The sequence below is a fragment of the Lolium perenne genome, chromosome 2 (assembly GCF_019359855.2).
Source record: "Lolium perenne isolate Kyuss_39 chromosome 2, Kyuss_2.0, whole genome shotgun sequence".
NCBI classification, from domain to species: domain Eukaryota; kingdom Viridiplantae; phylum Streptophyta; class Magnoliopsida; order Poales; family Poaceae; genus Lolium; species Lolium perenne.
The window spans coordinates 158,104,564-158,125,723 of record NC_067245.2 but is presented as its reverse complement, the minus strand read 5'-3'; the positions used below and the strand labels follow the sequence as shown (position 1 = coordinate 158,125,723).

At 46.6% G+C, this 21,160-nt stretch overlaps 1 protein-coding gene across 1 annotated transcript; it reads left to right on the top strand.

Moving 5' to 3' along the window:
- The first annotated feature begins 7,614 nt into the window (after window positions 1–7,614).
- On the top strand, window positions 7,615–9,632 carry LOC127323440 (uncharacterized). The gene is made up of 2 exons (XM_051351581.1): window positions 7,615–8,270; window positions 9,202–9,632. Exons 1-2 carry the CDS (start codon window positions 7,668–7,670, stop codon window positions 9,436–9,438), a joined length of 840 nt encoding a protein of 279 aa, XP_051207541.1. The 5' UTR covers window positions 7,615–7,667; the 3' UTR covers window positions 9,439–9,632.
- The last annotated feature ends 11,528 nt before the right edge of the window (window positions 9,633–21,160 follow it).

Sequence of the window (21,160 nt, the reverse complement as noted above, 5' to 3'; positions counted from 1 at the left end):
CCTACGGGCAAGGCGCCCGGGCCCGACGGGTTCACGGCTGAGTTCCTCCAAAAGTGTTGGGGCGTGGTGAAAGGCGACTTCATGGCTGCCTTCGATAAGCTGTTCACGCTGTGTGGGCGCGGGTTCCAAGGCCTTAACCAGGCCCTGCTAATCCTGCTGCCTAAGCGTCCGGATGTGGCTGCGTTAGGCGACTACCGGCCCATCAGCCTGATCCACATTTTCGCCAAACTGGTTGCTAAGGCGCTAGCTAAGCGCCTTGCCCCTCGGATGGAGTCGCTGGTGGATCGCAACCAATGCGCGTTCATTCGCAAACGATGCATCCATGACAACTTTATATTGGTACAGCAGACAGCTAGATTCCTACACCGGGAGAAGCTGCCGCGGGTGATGCTTAAGCTGGACATCGCCCGCGCCTTCGATTCCGTTTCGTGGGGCTTCCTCTTGGAGATTCTCCGCAAGTTAGGCTTTGGACCGAAGTTCCGCGAACTGGTGTCCATTCTCCTATCCACTGCGAGTACTAGGGTGATGCTCAACGGCGAGCCAGGCCCCCCGATTTGGCATCGGCGGGGCCTGAGACAGGGAGACCCTCTGTCGCCAGCGCTGTTTGTTCTGATGATGAACTCGCTCAACAGGATGTTGGCTAAGGTGATGGAGCTGGGGATTCTGAGACGTCTAGCGCGACGGGATTTAGTGACGTCGGTATCGCTTTATGCAGACGATGTGGTGATCTTCTGCCATCCGGATGAGACGGAACTGCGCGCGGTACGCGGTATCCTGGAGCTCTTTGGACATGCATCGGGGTTGCGTACCAACTTCGCTAAATGCTCTGTCTCTCCGATCGCCTGTTCGGACGAGGAGGCTGCGGGCGTAGCTGAACTCATGGAGTGTCAGCTTGCGCCTTTCCCGGTGAGATACCTTGGCATCCCGCTATCTATCAGGAGGCTGACGGCCGTTGCATTTCAGCCCCTAGTAGACCGCCTGGCTGACAAACTACCCACCTGGAGGGCATCGATGATGCCAAGGGCGGGACGTTTGGCGCTGATCCGTTCGGTCCTAGCAGCGATCCCTCTACATCAGCTAGTGGTGCTGGGTCTCCACAAGAAAGCACTAAAGCAGGTGTACAAGGTCTTGAGAGGATTCCTATGGACGGGTAGGGCGGATGCCAACGGTGGGCACTGCCACGTCAACTGGGCGCGGGTGTGTAGGCCGCTGCGGCTGGGGGGCTTGGGAATCCCAGACCTCGAGCGCACTGCCATCAGCCTTAGGGTGAGATGGATCTGGCGGATGCGCACTGATCCCCTGCGACCTTGGCGCGGGCTGGATATGCACTTCTCGAAGACGGAGCTGGATGTCTTCGCGGCCTCCACCTACATGGTGGTCGGCAACGGGGAATCCGCCCTCTTTTGGGAAGACAGGTGGCTGGACGACAGGTCCATCAAGGAGATGGCGCCGGAGGTGTACGCCTTAGTACCGAGGCGTCGGCGGAAGGCTCGCACGGTCCGGGAGGCGTTGGTTGAACGCACCTGGATCCCCGACATAGTTGGTGCACCGAGCGCCCTGGCGCTGTGGCAGTACGTACAACTATGGGGCAAGCTCAGGGACACCCAACTTTCGGCGGGCCCGGACAGGCTGGTTTGGCGTTGGACGACGGATGACCAGTACTCGGCCAGCTCCTGCTATGACACCCTCTTCCAGGGGGCGGTCATCTCAGGTTCCTGGAAGCTTAACTGGAAATCCTGGGCGCCGCCTAGGGTGAAGTTCTTCATTTGGCTGGTCTGCCTTGACAGATGCTGGACGGGGGAAAGACTGGCACGGCGCGGCCTCCCGCACGCGCCCAGGTGCCCGCTCTGTGACCAATCTGTCGAGACAATGAGCCATCTGCTCACAGGATGCTCCTTCTCCAGGACGGTTTGGTTTGAGGTTCTGTCATGGATCCGATCCACCTCAGGCCCTCCCACGGTTGAGGGTGATTTCGCGGAGTGGTGGTCGCAGGCGGTGCGGACTGCCCCTCGCCAGCTGCGCAAGGGCACCTCGTCGGTTATCATGCTTACGGCATGGTGGATCTGGAAACATCGGAACGCAGTAGTCTTTGACAACGTGCGACCTTCGGTGACTTCCTTGTTCAACGACTTAGCGGCCGAGGCGCGGCAATGGGCGGACGCGGGAGCCCGGGGTGTGCGCCAGCTACTCCCATAGATTAGTTTTTCCTTTTCCTTGGGTCGAGTTGTACGGCGTGTTGCGTCCGTGCTCGGACTTGTACATAAACTCTTCTTTATCTATCAATGCATCGAAACGCAAGGCTTTTGCGTTTTCGCGAAAAAAGGACTAAGAAACTGCAGCGTGACTCCATGTCTTTGATGAATACGGCACATGAAGAAACCCAGGCTTGATACCGCGGAAGCCATGCAAGTACCTCTACCTCGCAGGCGGCTTGGCTGAAGAATTCTTCCTCGTACATACTACACGTTTCTTGTTGTAACAGAGGCCAATCCTGAAACTTATGTGTGCAATTGTTTCTTGTGTAGCTTAAACTGAACTGAAGCTACGAGAACGTCCCTAACTTAAAACGGCCTTTTGCCATTCTGAATATAAATAATGGCAGTTCCACCAAGTAAAACAAGACAACATAAACGACTTCACCAGGCACCAGCACACAAATCTGTCAGTCATATTCATACCAAGTTACAAGGACAAGCTGTGTACTACAATCTAAAAAATAGAAGAACCAATGATTCTTACATACTATTCAGTGAGTAGAGTTATAGCTTGAAGACCGCAAGGAGCAGACATTTACAGGACTGACCATCCCATACATTCAGCACATTGTGTACATGACCTCACGGTTTTACACCTCTCAACGCAAACCTGCCCAGAACAATGCTAACTCTCCGATCAATTCTGAAAATTTCCTGACAGGAAAAAAAGGTCAGGCCTCAGTCACCAACCAAATGTACAGGCGTCTTGACAAGGTTGTGACGATCGACGACGGACTGAGATGCAGTGACATGCTGTGGGCATGTCACCGGTGAACAATACCGTGACATGCTCCCTTTTTTACCGTTGGATCTAGATTTAATGGTCAGATGTTTACCGCTACAGTGTATTTAAACCTCGCTACAGTACCGTCTACAGTACGCGTGCTACAGGCCATCCACAGTAAGTGCGCTACAGTGTTTAATCATGTACGTTTATTTTAGATCGAATGGCCGAGGGTGCATGTCACCATACTGTTCACCGGTGACATGCCCACAACATGTCACTGGATCTCAGTCCATCGACGACACCAGCTTGATATGAATGGCTAACTGTAGTGCGGTGTGCGTAGACTGCAGACCCGCGACTTTTTGACGGAGGATCACATCTTCACCGCGCCAAAGCTGGACGCGGCCCTGCTACCGACGCTTCCGCAGAGGGGGAGCTCACCAAGCCGTTGTCCACGAGGAGGAGGTCGACTCTCCCCCTCGAACGAGCCGGACGAGATCACCATGCCTGGCTATTAGGCACAAAATCTTAGACCATCTCCGCCGGCGCCCTCTATAGCGACCTCGATAGCGATTTCGGGGTCGGGAGTGAAAATGGGCTCGCACCGGCGCGGCCCAAACGGTGCAGGCCAATTTCCGAGCCCAATAGAATCTCTGGCAATCCCGTGCCGGCCCCTTCGCCAAGGGCATGAATCGGGCGCGCCGGCACCTTGCGAGGATGAAATTTTTGTTCGCGGGAGCCGTGACGCCAGGGCACCGCGCGAGATATTTTACCGCCACGAAGCCTGACCGGAAACTCTCCCGCCACGGTGCCGCGCGGGAAAGTCTCCCGCCACGACACCACGCGGGATGTTTCCCGCCTTGCCGGCAGTCTATATTATCCCTCCTTCCTCGCCATTGCTGCAAAAACCCTATAAAAAGCACAATGTGGTATTCGTGGGACGAGGCGGCGCTAGAGGCGGCCGTAGAAGTGTTGGAGGCGGACCCGCAGCTCGCGGAGTACGAGGCGTGGGAGGTGCCTACGACGCGGGCGAGCGGCAGCGCCAGGAGGCGGAGCGACGGGAGCGGAGGGAGCACGGGGAGGCGCGGCTGGAGGCGGAGCGGCGGTGCCATGAGGAGGAGAACCGGGTGGCGCTCGAGGAGGCGAAGAGGCTGGAGTTCCTGGAGGCGTGGCGGCGGCGGGAGGCGGCGAGCCAGCGCCGGTGGGAGGCGCGACGGCAGAAGGGGTGGGAGGAGCTTGCGCTCCGTGGTTGCAGCGGGAGGAGACACATCGTTAGGATGAATTCTACGAGGCACATCGTTTGGCGGAGATGCAGCTCCGGCTATAGAGGAAGGAGTTGGATCACCATCGGCGGCGGGAGGAAGGAGTGCTACCTTGCGTGCGAGCACTCGAGGCAATCAGATTAGGTCCGAAGTACACTGCACCCCCTCCCCTCCCCCCGGGTAGATCATCGATCATTGGGATTACGAGCCCAATCCGCATCCGAGAAAACGAAGAGCATACCGGAAGGAGTGGGTCGTAGATGAAGACCATAGGACGTCGCAAGACATATGTAGCGCAGAATGCTCTTGATAGCTGACCAATGAGCATCTCGAAGTGAATGAAGATACTAACATACACGAATCACAATGTAATTGTCAGGTACCGTAGACCACCAACAATATTTCGGTACTCAGTGGCGTCTGTAGAAGACACTATGGTACCATCAACAGTAGAAGGATCTAAAGTATACATGGGAATAGTAGCAGATCTACGCTTGATCATCCGAGCCCGTGATTTAAACTTGAGCAATCGAGCCCGACACAGTAGATCCGAAGAGTGTTTCTATTGTGTAAGGGTCATACCACCACTAGCGTGTGTGATCTCCAGATCAAGAAAAAAAGTGAAGCTTCCCAAGATCTTTGACAACAAAGTCGGTACTCAATGCTGATCCGAAGCGATGATCAGCTGCGATAGAAGAGCTGATATTATCAACATACATCAGAAGATATATAGTGACCTCTAGGCACTGAAGAAGAAACATATATGTATCAGTTGTAGATGGGACAAACCCATGAGAAGGAAGAGGAGATCTGAAACGGGTATACCACTTACGAGAAGCCTGCTTAAGACCATACAACACCCTTTACAAGACGGCACAGAGGATAAAGATGATCTAGGTTCACAAATCCAAGAGGCTAGCGCATATAAACTATTCTTAGGAAGGTCTGCTCAAGCGATTGGCGGTGCAACATGGTACCCCGTTCTGGTTGTGCGCACGGTTCGTGGTGTACCTATTTGGCCTCATGGCAACATGGACCCATGCAACTTCCAGCGGCACTAGGGCATATTCACGTTCCAGGGGCAGCTCAAGTCCACGCCGAACCTACGCCTCGTTGGTCGGCCGGCCAGGGGCGTATAATACCTACCGCGGCGGTTGTGCATGTCGAACCTAAACGACACCAACACGTCGTCGCTTGTGGACAACGTGCTCGCGCTCCTACTTCACGATGAACTAAGGGATTACCATTGTAATTTCTCCTCTTACGAGCATAGATGGTAGAATCTGAAGCGCGTAGAATCTGCATTCTTTTATACACAAGAGTTTGTTAGCGCTAACCACAAATGATTCCTCTAGGACAACCTCAATGCCCGCATCTCCCTTCGCCCGCAACAAGACATCACGAAGAGCTAACAACATCTTTATATGGTGTTCTGCTTGGTTTGAGCGGCCTCCTAGATACATAAGGGTGATTCCCTAGGCTGGCGACATGCCGCGGGTGGTGTCGGTGTTTTCTTCCCTATGTTGTGGGCTCAATGTGCCGGTGGATAAATGTCAAGGTTGCGACACTGCCTAGTCTATTTTCATTAGTTCAAACTTTTGATTCAATTGGCTAGTGCAACAATCTTTCATGGTATTAGAGCCAAGAGGTCTCAAGTTCAAGACCTTGCTCGTGCAGTATTAAAAACAAAAGAAGAAAAAAGTGCGGCATGCACCGAGCTCATGCTAAGGACTAAAATAGCCTGGACGTGAGGAGGAGTGTTGAATATAAATACACTACCTAATCTATATCCATCAGTTCAAACTTTTGTTTCAATTGACTAGTGCAGCAATCTTTCATTAGGTGTGGTGGATGTGCTAGGGCAAAAGCTTGGCAAGGTCTCGGCCGGTGCGGGTGACGGCGACGCCCTTTGGCATCGCTCTCCTCCTTGGAGGCGTCTCCATCAACCCCCCTTCAGTATCTCGAGGCATGAAGTCAACTAAGCTTGCCGATCATGGGTGCGCTTTCCTTTGGCATGGGAGGTCTGTGGTTCAGTCGGTCTCGGCACCGTGCCCTTCCAACAGTGGACGGCGCTTTCATCGACGAGTTCGAGCTCTCCGACTAGTGTAGTTTGTGTAGTGTCGCTTGCTTTTCTTCTTCATTCTTGTTTCCTATGCTGCCTTGTAAGCTGGTAACCCAAGGAGCTCGTTGATTTTTTTTTTCTTCTGTTGTTGCTATCGTCATATGTCTAGCCGGTTGATAGCTTTATTAATTTAAAGTCAGCCTTTCAAGTCTTATGTTTAAGAAAAAAAGAGCAATAAGTATCCGGATCCATTCACCGATCTTTATGCGCCGATGAGAGAGGGGTGGAAGAGATGATGAGTTAACCCGGGAGTCGAGAACACAGCCACTGTTTAAGAGTTAGCAATTTTTTCCGATTTCTTCACCTACCAAAGTCAGATTTAGAATGTTTAAGAGTTACCGAGTTCAATATACGAATTTCGTTGAAGAAATTTCTAGAACCTCAGCCTCACAAAAGGAAAACAATTCCGGTAGTAATTAAATCATTGTACTAGTTAACATGGCTCGGTTACAAAATCGCCACAGAACAGTAGAACACTCCTGTCTTGTCTGTCAAAAGGAAAAGAGACAATAGCCAAATACCACACTTCAAAACCACAAGTGCCCTAATACCACACTTCAAAACCAAAATGCCAAAATACCACACATGTTCAGTTTTTCATTGCCAAAATACCACTTCTATCAATTGTCAACCCAGTCAACGAACGGCAAACCTACTACTACAAGTCCGATGACATGAAGCATGGATGCAGCTGTTGCACATGCTTCTACACCTCCCAGTGCGTCCACAAGGAGCAAATCGGTTGCTACTAGCCCTCTTCAAAGAATTTAGTGCATTTGGGTGTGAGAACCATGATGTTTTGCTATGTATTCGAAGTGTTGTACTCTGAACTACTTTGGTGCTCTTTTGGTGATCTAAAATCATTATGTATTGCTGCTGAATATCTATCTTATATTGTGTATATATTTGTGTTGAAAGACTACTGAAATATAGTCAAAATGCTGTCAAAATGCTGCTGAGATATAGCCAAAATGTTGTTGAATTGCTGCTGTATTGTTGCTGAATAGGTTGTGCTGGAATGAGGAGCTATGCTGCTGAAATGATGCTCAAATGGTGCTGAATAGATTGCATTGACATGTGAAAAGGTAAGGGCATCTGTGTCTTTATTTGAGGAAGTTAGTCACTAGTGGTATTTTGGCATCAAAAACTGAAAATGTGTGGTATTTTGGCACTTTGGTTTTGAAGTGTGGTATTTTGGAACTTTTGGTTTTGAAGTGTGGTATTTTGGCTATTGTCTCAAAGGAAAAAATCGGACCCCTTTGTCGTCTGTGTCGCCTCCCCCTCGCCCGGGCTTGGGCGGAATGGACCTGGGCTTGGGCCTCCGCCGTCGCCGCGACATGTCGCCGCAGCGGCGGAACGGTGCTCCCGACCGTGACCACATTGCCTCCGATGATCAAGGTCCTCCCTCTCCCTCTCCTGCACCGCCTTCCGCGAGGTCGCACCACCTCAGGTCGCTCGTGTCCCGCATCCGGCGCTACTCCGGGCGTGTGCCTCCGACGGGGCCCGCCTTCCAGACGGCGCTCCCCGCCGTCGGCCATCTCAGTCTGCACCAAGCCGACCACCCAGCCGACGCTCCGGCCGCGCCCACCGCCTCCGCCCTGGACTCCACCGCGCTGGACTCGCGTGCTCTTCCGACATCACCCGCCGCTCCCTCCGCTGACCACCTTGGCCCCTCCGCCGACCACCAAGTCCGCACGCTGCCTCGCCTCCAGACCTCCGACTACGACATCCGCGGTCCGGACGCGCCCGTCGTCCCCGCGCTGTACTCGGTCGGTCTTGTGATGTCACCGGCGCCCTCCGCTGGGGACTCGAGGTCCTACGCCTACGCTGCCGACTACTCTCACCGCGGTGGTCTTGACTCGACGCCAACATCGCCTACCGCCTCCCCCGAAGCGCTGAACAAGGTATTTTTCTCAAATCGAATGCACAGTTCCCATCTCCTGCTTCTTTTTTCTCGTGTTGTCATGTTTTCTATGGCTGAATGAATGTGCAAATTGTAGAAAGTTTTGTACTATGCTGGTGTAAATTTAACTGGGGCAATAGAGCGAGCAAAGTAGGATATGGCTGAATTGCATGGGGCGCAGATTATTATATATCCTGGTATTTCCCTGGATTACTACTACGTACTACGTAGTACTATATAGCTTCCGTGGAAAATGCTGCCTTTGACTGCCATGCCAACAAGAAGACATTTAGCTCTGAAGCCTGAACATGCCCCATCTGTACCATTCTAAATCTGAATTATTCTGAACTGCCGATGCCGAGTTGTGTTTCTTTCTCCTATGCCTATGCTCTCCCCCTACTAGGCGTAGAAATACCATCCAAACCACTACTCAAAGCTTGCCCCATTGTCTTTATTCTTGGCCATCCCTCTGCTCGCTTCCTGTACCCCAAATAGTTATTTCATAGGAGGATGAATTTTTCTCATTATCAGTACTAGAAAACTTTGAATTTTCTATCAATTTATATTTCCATTTGGCTCGGATTTCTTATCAATCTCGAGCGGGTGCAGTTGAGAAAGCAGGGGAGGTTGGAGGTGAGCTGTTGGTTACATTCTTGAGAGTGGACACTAAAAAAAGCAAACCAGTCTTCCAAACAGTACTGGAATCAACTTTTGATTGTCTTCCATGATATGTATTTGTACTTTCATAGTGGTGATTAGTATTATCACATCCTGATCAAGTATGGAATGTATTTTTGCTGGTTGAGTAGGAAAAAATAATTAGCTACATGTATATGTACACATCCAAAACATTTAGACTGCTTAACTGATTTGCGCTTGAGATTGCAACGTGTAACTTGAAACACATATTTATGTTGCAATTTGAAATGCAGGCACGATTTACTCGAGATAATGTGTTGTACGCATTTTCGTTTCTGTGTCTTCACACGATTCATCGGAACATGAAGGACATTGAAGATGCTTGGTACGCTGGATTTAAGGAGTTCTTTATTCTAATGATGGTGGTATGCTTTGGAATGATAGGGGTCGGTGTCATGGCAAACACTTCGACACCTATGTCCGAAACCAACAACATGATCTCAGCCATGCTCGTACATCTTGGATCTTGAGCTCTTGTCTCTTATTGATCACTTTATCCTTCTTTGTCGGAGGACATGGATTCATCTCTGGTATCGTCGCTGCCTTCTTTATCATGATTGTCATGGCATTTGCTTGGAAGTTCCGCGACCCTACAACCACCACCGTTGTGTCTACTTTGTTCACCTCTTGCTTGAGTAAGATCAAGGCTGGTTGGTGCTATCGGTCACAAGTCACAACCCATCCTCCCCCTGTGATTTTCTGTATGAGGTTGATGTATGCTGAGGGTACTTTCATATTGTTTCATGATGCATGTGGCAATATTAGTGAGATGAACAGTCCTTCTTTAGTTGATGGTGAATGGAACAGTAGCTGTCTGTGTAAGGAAAATGCCTGATTTTGTTCATTTTATATGAAGTTGAATAGTTCAATCTATATGGTGAAATATTTATGTGCTGAATTATTTAATCTATACTCTTTCAGTTGATTTCCAGTATTCTTGCAGCAAAATGCTTGTTATTTTTTATGAGTGTGAAGCTAAATGGTTCTGTGCAATCTATATGACTCTGAATGGTCCGATCTGTAACAGGAGTGCTAAACCTGTCGAGGTAAAATACATTAATCCTGTCCGCTGGAATGGATAGGTATATTACTGCGTTTTTAAGCTTGCGTAGCTTGCTAGTCGCAAGTAAGAAAGAAACGGCACGATTAATATGCTTGTACAAGAGTTCTGAAACAAATAATGTGGGATAGATATAGCCCTTTATACTTCTGAAATGTTCTTAACTGTACTGGAGAAATTTTGTAGCCGCTGCAACTGCCTTGGGTCGCCCGGGTGGGCATCATGGGAAAAATGTGGAAGTAATTTGATTGCATGTATCATACAATACTAGCCTCTATAAAAAAAGACTAGTATATTTTCATGTCACTTTCTTAGGCCTCTTGAAAGCACCAACCTTATATAGGTAGTGTTCTTTAGTGTTGAGGATTTCTCTACAAGCACTACCCTATACAATATAATTCATGTAGTCATTGTTGGTGACAATACATTCGAAAAATCTGGTTTTTGTTTGTAAGCATATTGATAACTATTATCCAAAACTCTGATGTTAACCTGACGGTTGTACCTGAAGAATGTAAAAAGCCTAGAAACCACAAAGAAAACCTTTCAATTATATTTAAAAAGGACGTAACTATTCTTAAATAACCTGGCATGCTTATATAAAATTTCACAACTTGATGGAAATAATTGGATAGTTGAGTAAATTTTTTGTTAACTGTTCCTAACTAATTTGGCAGGTGTATTGAAAAACTTGACAGAGTGTTCCATGCATGTGGGTGATAAACATGGCTGCACACTAGTCGAGCATGCACATGAGACCCACACACAGGTCCTTGCACAGTTGCACCCCCTCTTGTGTTTGTCCTCCACCTTTCCCAAAAGTTCACGCCATATTTTTCTTTTACTTTATTTTTAAAAAGTCCATGTAGATAAAAGACATTTGACGGTTTCGGTAGGAATAAATGTTCGATAATTTTACTTATTTCGGAAAGTATCATACACATGTATGCATAAATGCTTCTAGATTACATCCACCCATGTACACATAAATATGTCTAGATACTCCCATAGTACAATTCCCATAAAAATGTATGACTCTTGATTTCTCATAAGTACTTCTAGGTTTCTTGTCATATTATTTCACATAGGTACATACAAAAAACTCTTGTATTCAAAATTGATCTTCAACAAAATGCACATGGATTTTTTACGCCACTTAAAACCTATTTTCATATATTATTAAAAAATGTACCATGTTGAAATTCAAACACGTACGTAATTAGATCTACCAAAAACTAGTGTAAAATTCGCAAGATAAGATCTACAATTCAGAACGAATCCAACATCAAATCAATAAATACATCCAATAACTTTCAGTGGCCTACAAAAATAACAACTTCTCTTTTACATTTGTTTCACATCCCAATGTGCTTTAGAATGTGAACAAGCTAACTGGCACCTGCCCTTGACATTGAATTGGTTATTGGGTAGTTTTGAATATGTAACGGAAAGATTTGCACAAAAGACACTTGATGAGAAAAGATGTAAAGTTGATGACATCTAGCCGCCAATCAACAACGGAACATGAACACAAACAAAAAACTCTGAACGTACAATTCATCGAAAAACACACAAATGGGCTAAATCATTTGAACCATATAACTGATGCATGACCCCTAGTGTATAACACTTAAGCTTAGATAATGTTGAGAATATAAGCAAACTATCATATAATTTATTCAAATAAATAACTAATAAAGCATGATCCTACTAACATTAGTTATAGTAACCATGCAGACTAGCAAAGTAGATAAATAGATTTCATTAAACATGAGGAACCTATCACATATAATCCAAATGCTAGAACACAGAACTCTAGCAAAAAACTGAAAGTGAAAAGACATGATCACACATGGTGCAACCTAAGCAGCTACAACAACATCATCGTATGCATCGGTGATCCATCACCGATGCTGATGTCGCCGAAGAGGTTGTTGACGTCCAGGATGAATTCATCATTGGGGAAGCCGTTGTCAGACGATGTCTTGTTGTCAGTAATTTCGCTAGAGCGCTCCCTAAAAATATGATCGCCCTCACCCGTACATGTGTACGAGAGGAGGGGATCCGTGGGCCTACTATCTTGTCTGTCGATGTACACCGGAAGATGGGATGCGGAAGACGATGCCACCGACACAAGGTTCTAGAAGCAGGTAGTCGCATGCATCTAGTGCTAACTAGGATTTGCCCCTACATTTATATAGTGTAGGTCGGGCACGATGTGGTGCGCAACCCACGTCCGGCTCAGCATAGCCAACATGAAATGGCTGAGATAACAAGTCCATTTATGACTCATAATTAATACACAGCTAATTCCCCGAATAATAAAAATATAAATGAGATGGATGGATATGAGAACGGCTCAGCTCATTCATGCAACCTGAGGCGCGAGGTGACGAGGCGTGCAGAGGAGGAGTGCACAAGGGCTACTTCTTTTTTCACTTAAAGGCAACCCACCTTATAAACTACTCTAACTCTCTTCTAATTAGCAACATGGACTAAACTTTAGTGCCACCCCTTGCCAATTTGTCATGCATGAATGTGCCAATAAGAGTTTGTATTAGCTATGGACATAAATCCCAACAGCAAATTGCAAAACTGATAAACCCCTTTATAATTGAGGGCCTAGTATACAAAAGATGTGCGGAGATAACACACTCGATGGTATGCTAGGTATGGATTGGGTCCCTACTAGGTTTTTGAGGATGAGAAAGTCACCTAAATTTCTATAACTTTAGTATTTGATCTCTTACATGCACCTGATTTTATTATATCCCTTAGCTAGAAAATGCGCAAAACGAGCATGAATAAGGAACAAAGCTGTTGCAAGTTGAGGAGGGCCAGAAAAGAGCAACGAAGATGGACGGGACATACGATGACCCGAGGTTAAAGACCGAGTGACGGTAGTTGTAGCACAAGGAAGGCCGTGAGGAAGGGCGTGTGAGGGATGATGGTGACGATGGGAGGCGGGAGAGCACCAACATGAGGGCAGAAGTGAGCATGTGTAGCGGAAATGCACTTTTGATCCCAAGAGCATATGCTCCCTTTATCCCAAAAAATGAATTTCAAAATATTAAAAATTTGGAGAAAAAATTTAGCACGTATATCTCCACATTCTACGTCATCATCTATAGTTTCATAGTAAAATGATAATTTTGTGGCATGTGCAAAAAAGACAAACAAATGCCTAGTAAAAAAAGCCTTATTTAAGCATTGATTTTTGTCTTTTTTGCACAAGCCACATAACAATTCACTTTTTTCTGAAACAACTTCATGAACACTTATGATGTTGAGATGTATGCGCAAAATTTAATTTTGAATTTTTTTAATATGTTCAAAATTTATTCTAAATAAAGGGAGCATATGCACCCAGTAGCAAAAGCACCATGTCCCATGTGTAGGGACTTTTTAGAGTGAAGAATTTGAGATGGATGGGAAAAGGGCATTTTCGTTCCTAGGGAAAATACATGCACAAATATAAGAGCAGTATTGACATCTCCAATCGATCATAATGAAAATTTTCAAATCACCTATCAACTACTTTCACATTTTTTGTACAAAGGAAAATAAAATGGCTGCAGATGATGTAAAAAAAGTGCTTTGCATGTTCCACAGACGAGTCCACTGAGAACTTGATGAGGACATCCCTACTACACCACTACCTCCGTCATTAATAAATGAAGATGAACCTGCTGTGGAGCTCAAGTCCAATGAAGTTCGGATTGGACCAATTACAAGGGCTCGTGCGAAGCTACTTAAACAACATGTGAACTTGTTTCTAAACGGTACTTTGATTGATGAGAACTTTATACTGCCTAAGTCCTATTACTTATGTATCATCAGGTATCAAGAAGAGACGAGCATCGCACGAGGAGGAGAGGAGCAGCTGGACATGAAGACGGACGTCAAGATGGACGTGAAGCTGGACATGGAGCTGGACATGAAGATATCTCATGGTCGCGCGAGGGAGGAGCGGGAGGCATGCGCGAGAGGAGAAGAAGACGTCCAGGCCGGTCCAGCACCCGGTTCGACCGGCCGCCAGACCGGCCAACCCGGTCACTGGCCCGGTCGACCGGGCGCCAACCGGATGCAAGTTTATCGTACCGGAAGAAAACCGGAAACCTCGCAACTATCCGGTTGCTGCCCGGTTGCCGCCCGGTTGACCAGACCCTAGACCGGCCGACCCGGTTGCCGCCCGGTTGACCGGACCCCAGACCGGCTGCCCCGGTCCCTGGCCCGGTTGACCGGATTCCAGACCGGACGTGTCCGAGTCTGTCTCGACCAGATCTATTCTGGGTCGGTTATTTTTGTATCTTTTCGACCAGAACTCGTCCCGGACGCCTATATAAGTGCCCAGGACGCCCCCCTAGCTGCTTTAGACCACGTTTAAGATAAACCCTAGTTCTTAGTTGTTTGCTCTAGCAAAACTATTGAATCCCTACACCATATTGCTTGAATATTGTGTAGATCCTGAAAAAGTCTTGTGTGATCTGCTGTTCCATTGGGAATTAGACGGTTGCAACTTACCGCTTCGTGGTCGGCGGCTACGTGCGCAAGTGTGTGGAGTTGCGAATATCTTGCAGGGTTGAGAGCTGTTGCATTGGCGACAGGGACCAATCGAGAGATCTCGTTGCGTCATACAAGTTATCATCCACTTCATCGTCGTGTATCTCCGCTGTCAACATCCCGTGATCATCATCACCACCGTTGCTTACTGAGAAGATCGGGCCACCCCTTATCATCTTGGTATCAGATTTCCAGTTTTCCTCGGTAAGCCATCCACAATCCACCTCCATAGTTGAGTTGTGAGTGTTTTCCTATCCAGAAAAAGCCAAAAAAAAAAAATTAGGTTAGGGTTTTGCCATAGCCTTAGATTGCACTAATTTCAAGTTTTAGTTGCTTTTCGTAGTTGTTTTTGCGTATCTTTTCTTTCCATCTAGTCTTTTAGGGTTTGAGTTTACTCTATCATCTTGTTTTCCTTTATCTTGTGGTGTCAGTTTTTGTTACTCCGAGTCCACATAGCGTACAGTGTGCTTGTTCCAAACCATAGACACAGCCTTTCGATACAAGTGACTAGGAACTTCCCCAGAAGAGACTAGTTTTACCGCTCGACAGGCTGCTCGTTAGGATATTGGTGTTTTGCATATCTTTGTTGGCCGTGTTATCAAGGAGTTGTGTCAGATAATCAAAAAAAAAAGGAAAATTGAAAAGAAGCAAAAAGAGCTACATCGCTGCGTGTGTTATACAAATAGAAACTTCCAAAAAGAAAAGTGAAGTGCTAGTTGAATCAAGTGAAGGCCTAAGTTTACTTTACTGCACCTGCAAAGATCAAAGGTCGAGCTACAGGAGCTGGGCGTTTCACACCCCGCGCGGCCCCATCTATGGCGCCGGCGCCCTCGACGCGCTCCGCTCCTCCGCCTAGTAAGTCGGTCTCCAATGTGTCTAACACAAAGAAGTCCGAATCTGCTGTAAGTACGAGTGGCTCTAATGTGTCTACTGCGCGTAACCGTGACATGCTTTGTCATACATGTGGTGGTAAGGGTCACTTCAAGAGAGATTGTCCTAATCGCAAAGTCATGGTTATTAATGAGGACAATGAGTACGAGACTGGAGACGATGTTGATCCTAATGCTCCAGAAGATGATGACTATGACACTGATGGTGAAGATGCATATCCGTCTGATGCTCGCACCATTGTTGTGTCGCAGCGTGCTCTTAATGTATTGCCTAGTGCCTCTACTCAGCGCTGCAATTTGTTCCAAACGAAGGCTTTAGTTGGTCCTGACAAGGCTTGCAAGGTCATTATTGATGGCGGGAGTTGCCGCAATTTAGCAAGTAAGGAGTTGTGTACCAAGCTGAAGTTGAAGTATCTACCGCACCCGCATCCATACTATATTCAGTGGTTGAGCGACAATGGTGAGATGAAGGTAAACCACATGGTGCGTGTTGAATTTGCTATGGACCGTATAAGGATTGCATTGATTTTGATGTCGTCCCTATGACGGTGTGTCACCTACTATTGGGACGGTCTTGGCTCTATGACCGTTCTGTGCAACACAATGGCCGTGCCAATACATATCACTTGGAGTTCAAGGGCAAGAAAATCAATTTACAGCCTATGACACCACAGTAAATTGTCAATGAGTCTCGTCAGAAAGTTGAAGTGAATTTGGAGGATGCTTCTTTAGATAGGCGAGAGAATTGTAATGTTGTAAGTGATATAACGAAAAGTGAGAGAGTGAATTCCTTAGTCTCATTAGCCACCAAAGAAGACATGAGAGAATTTAGTGAGGATCCTACAGCCATGCCTCTTGTGCTTTTGTACAGGGGTACGGTTTTGGTTTCTAACGACATGACCCCTCTTCCTCTTGGTGTTTCTAATGTTTTGCAGGAATTTGGCGATGTGTTTCCGGATGAGGTACCTGCAGGACTTCCACCATTGCGAGGTATTGAGCATCAAATCGACTTGATTCCCGGAGCTTCGCTACCCAATCGGGCACCATATAGAACGAACCCCGAAGAAACGAAGGAGATACAGAAGCAAGTACAAGCGCTACTCGACAAAGGTTATATCCGCATAAGCCTTAGTCCTTGTGCTGTTCCTGTTATTCTAGTTCCTAAGAAAGATGGTACATGGCGTATGTGCGTAGATTGTAGAGCTATAAACAATATCACTATTCGATATCGTCACCCTATTCCCCGTTTAGAGGATATGCTAGATGAATTGAGTGGTGCTGCTGTGTTCTCTAAAATTGATTTGCATAGTGGTTATCATCAAATTAGGATGAAAGAAGGGGATGAGTGGAAAACCGCCTTTAAAACAAAATTTGGTTTATATGAGTGGTTAGTAATGCCTTTTGGTTTGACTAATGCACCTAGCACTTTCATGAGACTGATGAACCATGTTTTGCGTGAATTTATTGGCAAGTTTGTGGTTGTGTATTTTGATGATATATTAATTTACAGCCGCAATGAATCTGATCATATTATACATATTCGACATGTTTTGCAAGTGTTGCGTGATAGTAAACTTTATGGTAATCTTGAGAAGTGCACATTTTGCAAAGATAAGGTCATATTTCTGGGTTATGTTGTCTCTAAGCATGGAGTAGAAGTAGATGTGTCTAAAATTGAAGCTATTCAAAATTGGCCTACTCCCATGAATGTGAGTCAAGTTAGAAGTTTTCATGGTCTAGCTGGGTTTTATCGCCGTTTTGTGCCCAATTTTTCTACTATTGCTGCACCTTTGAATGAATTGACTAAAAAGGGTGTTGCTTTTGAGTGGGGCGTTGCCCAAGATCATGCTTTTGATGAACTGAAACGATTGTTAACTTCTGCACCATTACTTGCACTTCCTGATTTCAATAAGCAATTTGAGATTGAATGTGATGCTAGTGGTATTGGAATTGGTGGTGTGTTGATGCACGAGAGTCGCCCAATTGCATATTTTTCTGAGAAACTTTCTGGTGCTAAGTTGAATTATCCAATATATGATAAAGAATTGTATGCTTTAATTAGAGTTCTTGAGGTTTGGCAACATTATTTGTGGCCAAAAGAATTTATCATACATTCTGATCATGAAGCTTTGAAATATCTGAAAGCCCAATCTACTTTGCATAGGCGTCTTGCTAAGTGGGTTGAGTTCATTGAGTCTTTTCCATACATTATTAAGCATAAGAAGGGAAAAGATAACATTGTTGCTGATGCTCTATCTAGGAAGAATATGTTATTAACTCAACTTGATGTTAAAATTCCTGGTTTAGAGGTTTTATGTGATTTGTATGCTACTGATCATGATTTTGCTGAACCATATCGCTTATGTGCTCTTGGTAAAGCATGGGAAAAATATCACATACATGATGGGTTCTTGTTTCGAGCTAACAAACTATGTGTTCCAGAATCGTCTGTGCGTTTGCTCTTATTGCAGGAATCACATGCTGGAGGTTTGATGGGTCACTTTGGGTGTGAGAAGACGCTACTCATGCTCGCTGATCATTTTTATTGGCCAAAGATGAGGCGGGATGTGGACAGGTATGTGAAGAGGTGCATTACTTGCAACAAGTCCAAGTCCAAGCTGAAGCCTCACGGTTTGTATACTCCATTATCGGCACCTACTACACCTTGGGAAGATATTAGTATGGATTTTGTGTTGGGTTTGCCGCGTACTAAAAGAGGCCATGATTCTATATTTGTGGTAGTGGATAGATTTTCTAAAATGTCACACTTTATTGCCTGCCACAAAAGCGACGATGCGTCGCATATTGCTAACCTGTTTTTCAGGGAGATTGTTCGACTACATGGAGTCCCGAAGACTATTGTTTCTGATCGTGATGTGAAGTTCATGAGCTACTTCTGGAAGACACTTTGGGGAAAGCTTGGGACAAAGCTGCTGTTCAGTACTACTTGTCATCCCCAAACTGATGGTCAAACTGAGGTGGTGAATCGAACCTTGTCACAACTGTTGAGATCCATGATCAAGAAGAACCTGAAGGAGTGGGAAGAGTGTTTGCCGCATGTAGAGTTTGCTTACAACAGGGCGGTACATTCTACCACGGAGCTATGTCCTTTTGAGGTGGTGTATGGTTTTAAACCCATTACTCCACTTGACTTGTTGCCTTTGCCCATACATGAGAGAGTTAATATGGAGGCATCCAAGAGGGCAGATTTTGTGCGCAAAATACATGTGAAGACTAAAGAGTTGATAGAGAAGAAAGGCAAGAGCAATGCTGCAAGGATGAATAAGAAGCGCAAAGAGATGTTGTTCAAGCCTGGTGATATGGTATGGGTACATTTTCGCAAGGATAGGTTCCCGAAGCTGCGGAAGTCTAAGTTGAAGCCTCGTGGTGCTGGTCCTTACAAAGTACTTGCCAAGATCAATGATAATGCATACTCGATAGATCTTCCAGTTGCTGAGTTTGGTGTCAGTAATTCTTTCAATGTTGCTGATTTGACACCATATGACGGAGAAGACCTTGGAGCGTCGGGGTCGACGCCTTTTGAAGGGGGGGAGATGATGAGGACATCCCTACTACACCACTACCTCCATCATTAATAAATGAAGATGAACCTGCTGTGGAGCTCAAGTCCAATGAAGTTCGGATTGGACCAATTACAAGGGCTCGTGCGAAGCTACTTAAACAACAGGTGAACTTGTTTCTAAACGGTACTTTGATTGATGAGAAGTTTATACTGCCTAAGTCCTATTACTTATGTATCATCAGGTATCAAGAAGAGACGAGCATCGCACGAGGAGGAGAGGAGCAGCTGGAAATGAAGACGGACGTCAAGATGGACGTGAAGCTGGACATGGAGCTGGACCTGCAGATATCTCATGGTCGCGCGAGGGAGGAGCGGGAGGCATGCGCGAGAGGAGAAGAAGACGTCCAGGCCGGTCCAGCACCCGGTTCGACCGGCCGCCAGACCGGCCAACCCGGTCACTGGCCCGGTCGACCGGGCGCCAACCGGACGCAAGTTTATCGTACCGGAAGAAAACCGGAAACCTCGCAACTATCCGGTTGCTGCCCGGTTGCCGCCCGGTTGACCGGACCCTAGACCGGCCGACCCGGTTGCCGCCCGGTTGACCGGACCCCAGACCGGCCGCCCCGGTCCCTGGCCCGGTTGACCGGATTCCAGACCGGACGTGTCCAAGTCTGTCTCGACCAGATCTATTCTGGGCCGGTTATTTTTGTATCTTTTCGACCAGAACTCGTCCCGGACGCCTATATAAGTGCCCAGGACGCCCCCCCTAGCTGCTTTAGACCACGTTTAAGATAAACCCTAGTTCTTAGTTGTTTGCTCTAGCAAAACTATTGAATCCCTACACCATATTGCTTGAATATTGTGTAGATCCTGAAAAAGTCTTGTGTGATCTGCTGTTCCATTGGGAATTAGACGGTTGCAACTTACCGCTTCGTGGTCGGCGGCTACGTGCGCAAGTGTGTGGAGTTGCGAATATCTTGCAGGGTTGAGAGCTGTTGCATTGGCGACAGGGACCAATCGAGAGATCTCGTTGCGTCATACAAGTTATCATCCACTTCATCGTCGTGTATCTCCGCTGTCAACATCCCGTGATCATCATCACCACCGTTGCTTATTGAGAAGATCGGGCCACCCCTTATCAGAACTTGCACATAGAAATAGAAATGTTAAAATAAGAAGTAAGTCCTCTTTTTAAAAATAGGGAAAATTCTTTCAATTAAAAGTAGTACTCTATATCAAAATTATTCTGGTATATCATATATGTTATTTTTATTTTAAAAAGTTAGCAATAACATTTGGTTCGGAGAAACGCCCAGGCCCAATAGTCACAACCAAGGAAAAAAATAGCGCGGCCTTCCAAAATACGCTATGCACGCTATAACTTGTTAATAGCGCGCTATTTTACAAAATAGCGTTTCGCAAAAAAATACAAAATATAACAAATGTACAAGAGTTTCACGTCAAAGTTTTTTGCTCTCGGGATTTCAGAATTGCTTTATTATTTCTATGCACATATTCACTCCATTTAGTAACTACTAACTACAAAAAAGATTCAGAGCTGAGTAGCTCATAGTTGAGCGATGAAATCTAGCTCTTCATTAGTTCTCGTCGTGGGCCAAACCAGCCAAGAGCCTGTTGGCAAGCGGCAACACCAAGCAATGGAAACTTGTGAAGTCCTCTAACGCCCAGAAAAAGATGCGTCGAATCGACACTTGGCGCTTTGGCAAGAGGAGGCGGATTGGCAAGAGGCGGTGGCTCGGCGGAGGCAGTCGGCCGTTGCTGGAGTAGACGGGCGCTGCACCGGCAAACGCAGCCGCCATCGTCGCCTTGCGTGGTAAGGAGTGGGAGAAGTGACGAGGGGGTTGCCAACCTGGGTCCATGTCTAGGTTAGAATTAGGGTTTCGGTGGCTCGTGAGCCAAAATGGGTAGTGGACTCGCTATTTTTAACAAAAAAAATTAAGGTCGATATGGTATAACGTCAAATAGCGCGCGTAGCGCTGCTAATAGCGAATTTAAAGTCGTAGCGAGAAAAATATCATAGCATAGCTCTCACCCTCCAGATATGCTATAGCGGCACTATTAGGGCCATATTTTTTTGGTTGGTCAGAGAACCCACATGAGGTATCCGAACCATCAAGAGCCATCTACTTCACGCC

What these genes read in the sequence shown, in the direction of transcription:
- LOC127323440 (XM_051351581.1), top strand. Translation starts at nt 7,668, where the DNA reads ATGGACCTGGGCTTGGGCCTCCGCCGTCGCCGCGACATGTCGCCGCAG. An exon ending in CCCCCGAAGCGCTGAACAAG is followed by an intron (nt 8,271 to 9,201) that starts GTATTTTTCTCA and finishes TTTGAAATGCAG; the next exon opens with GCACGATTTACTCGAGATAA.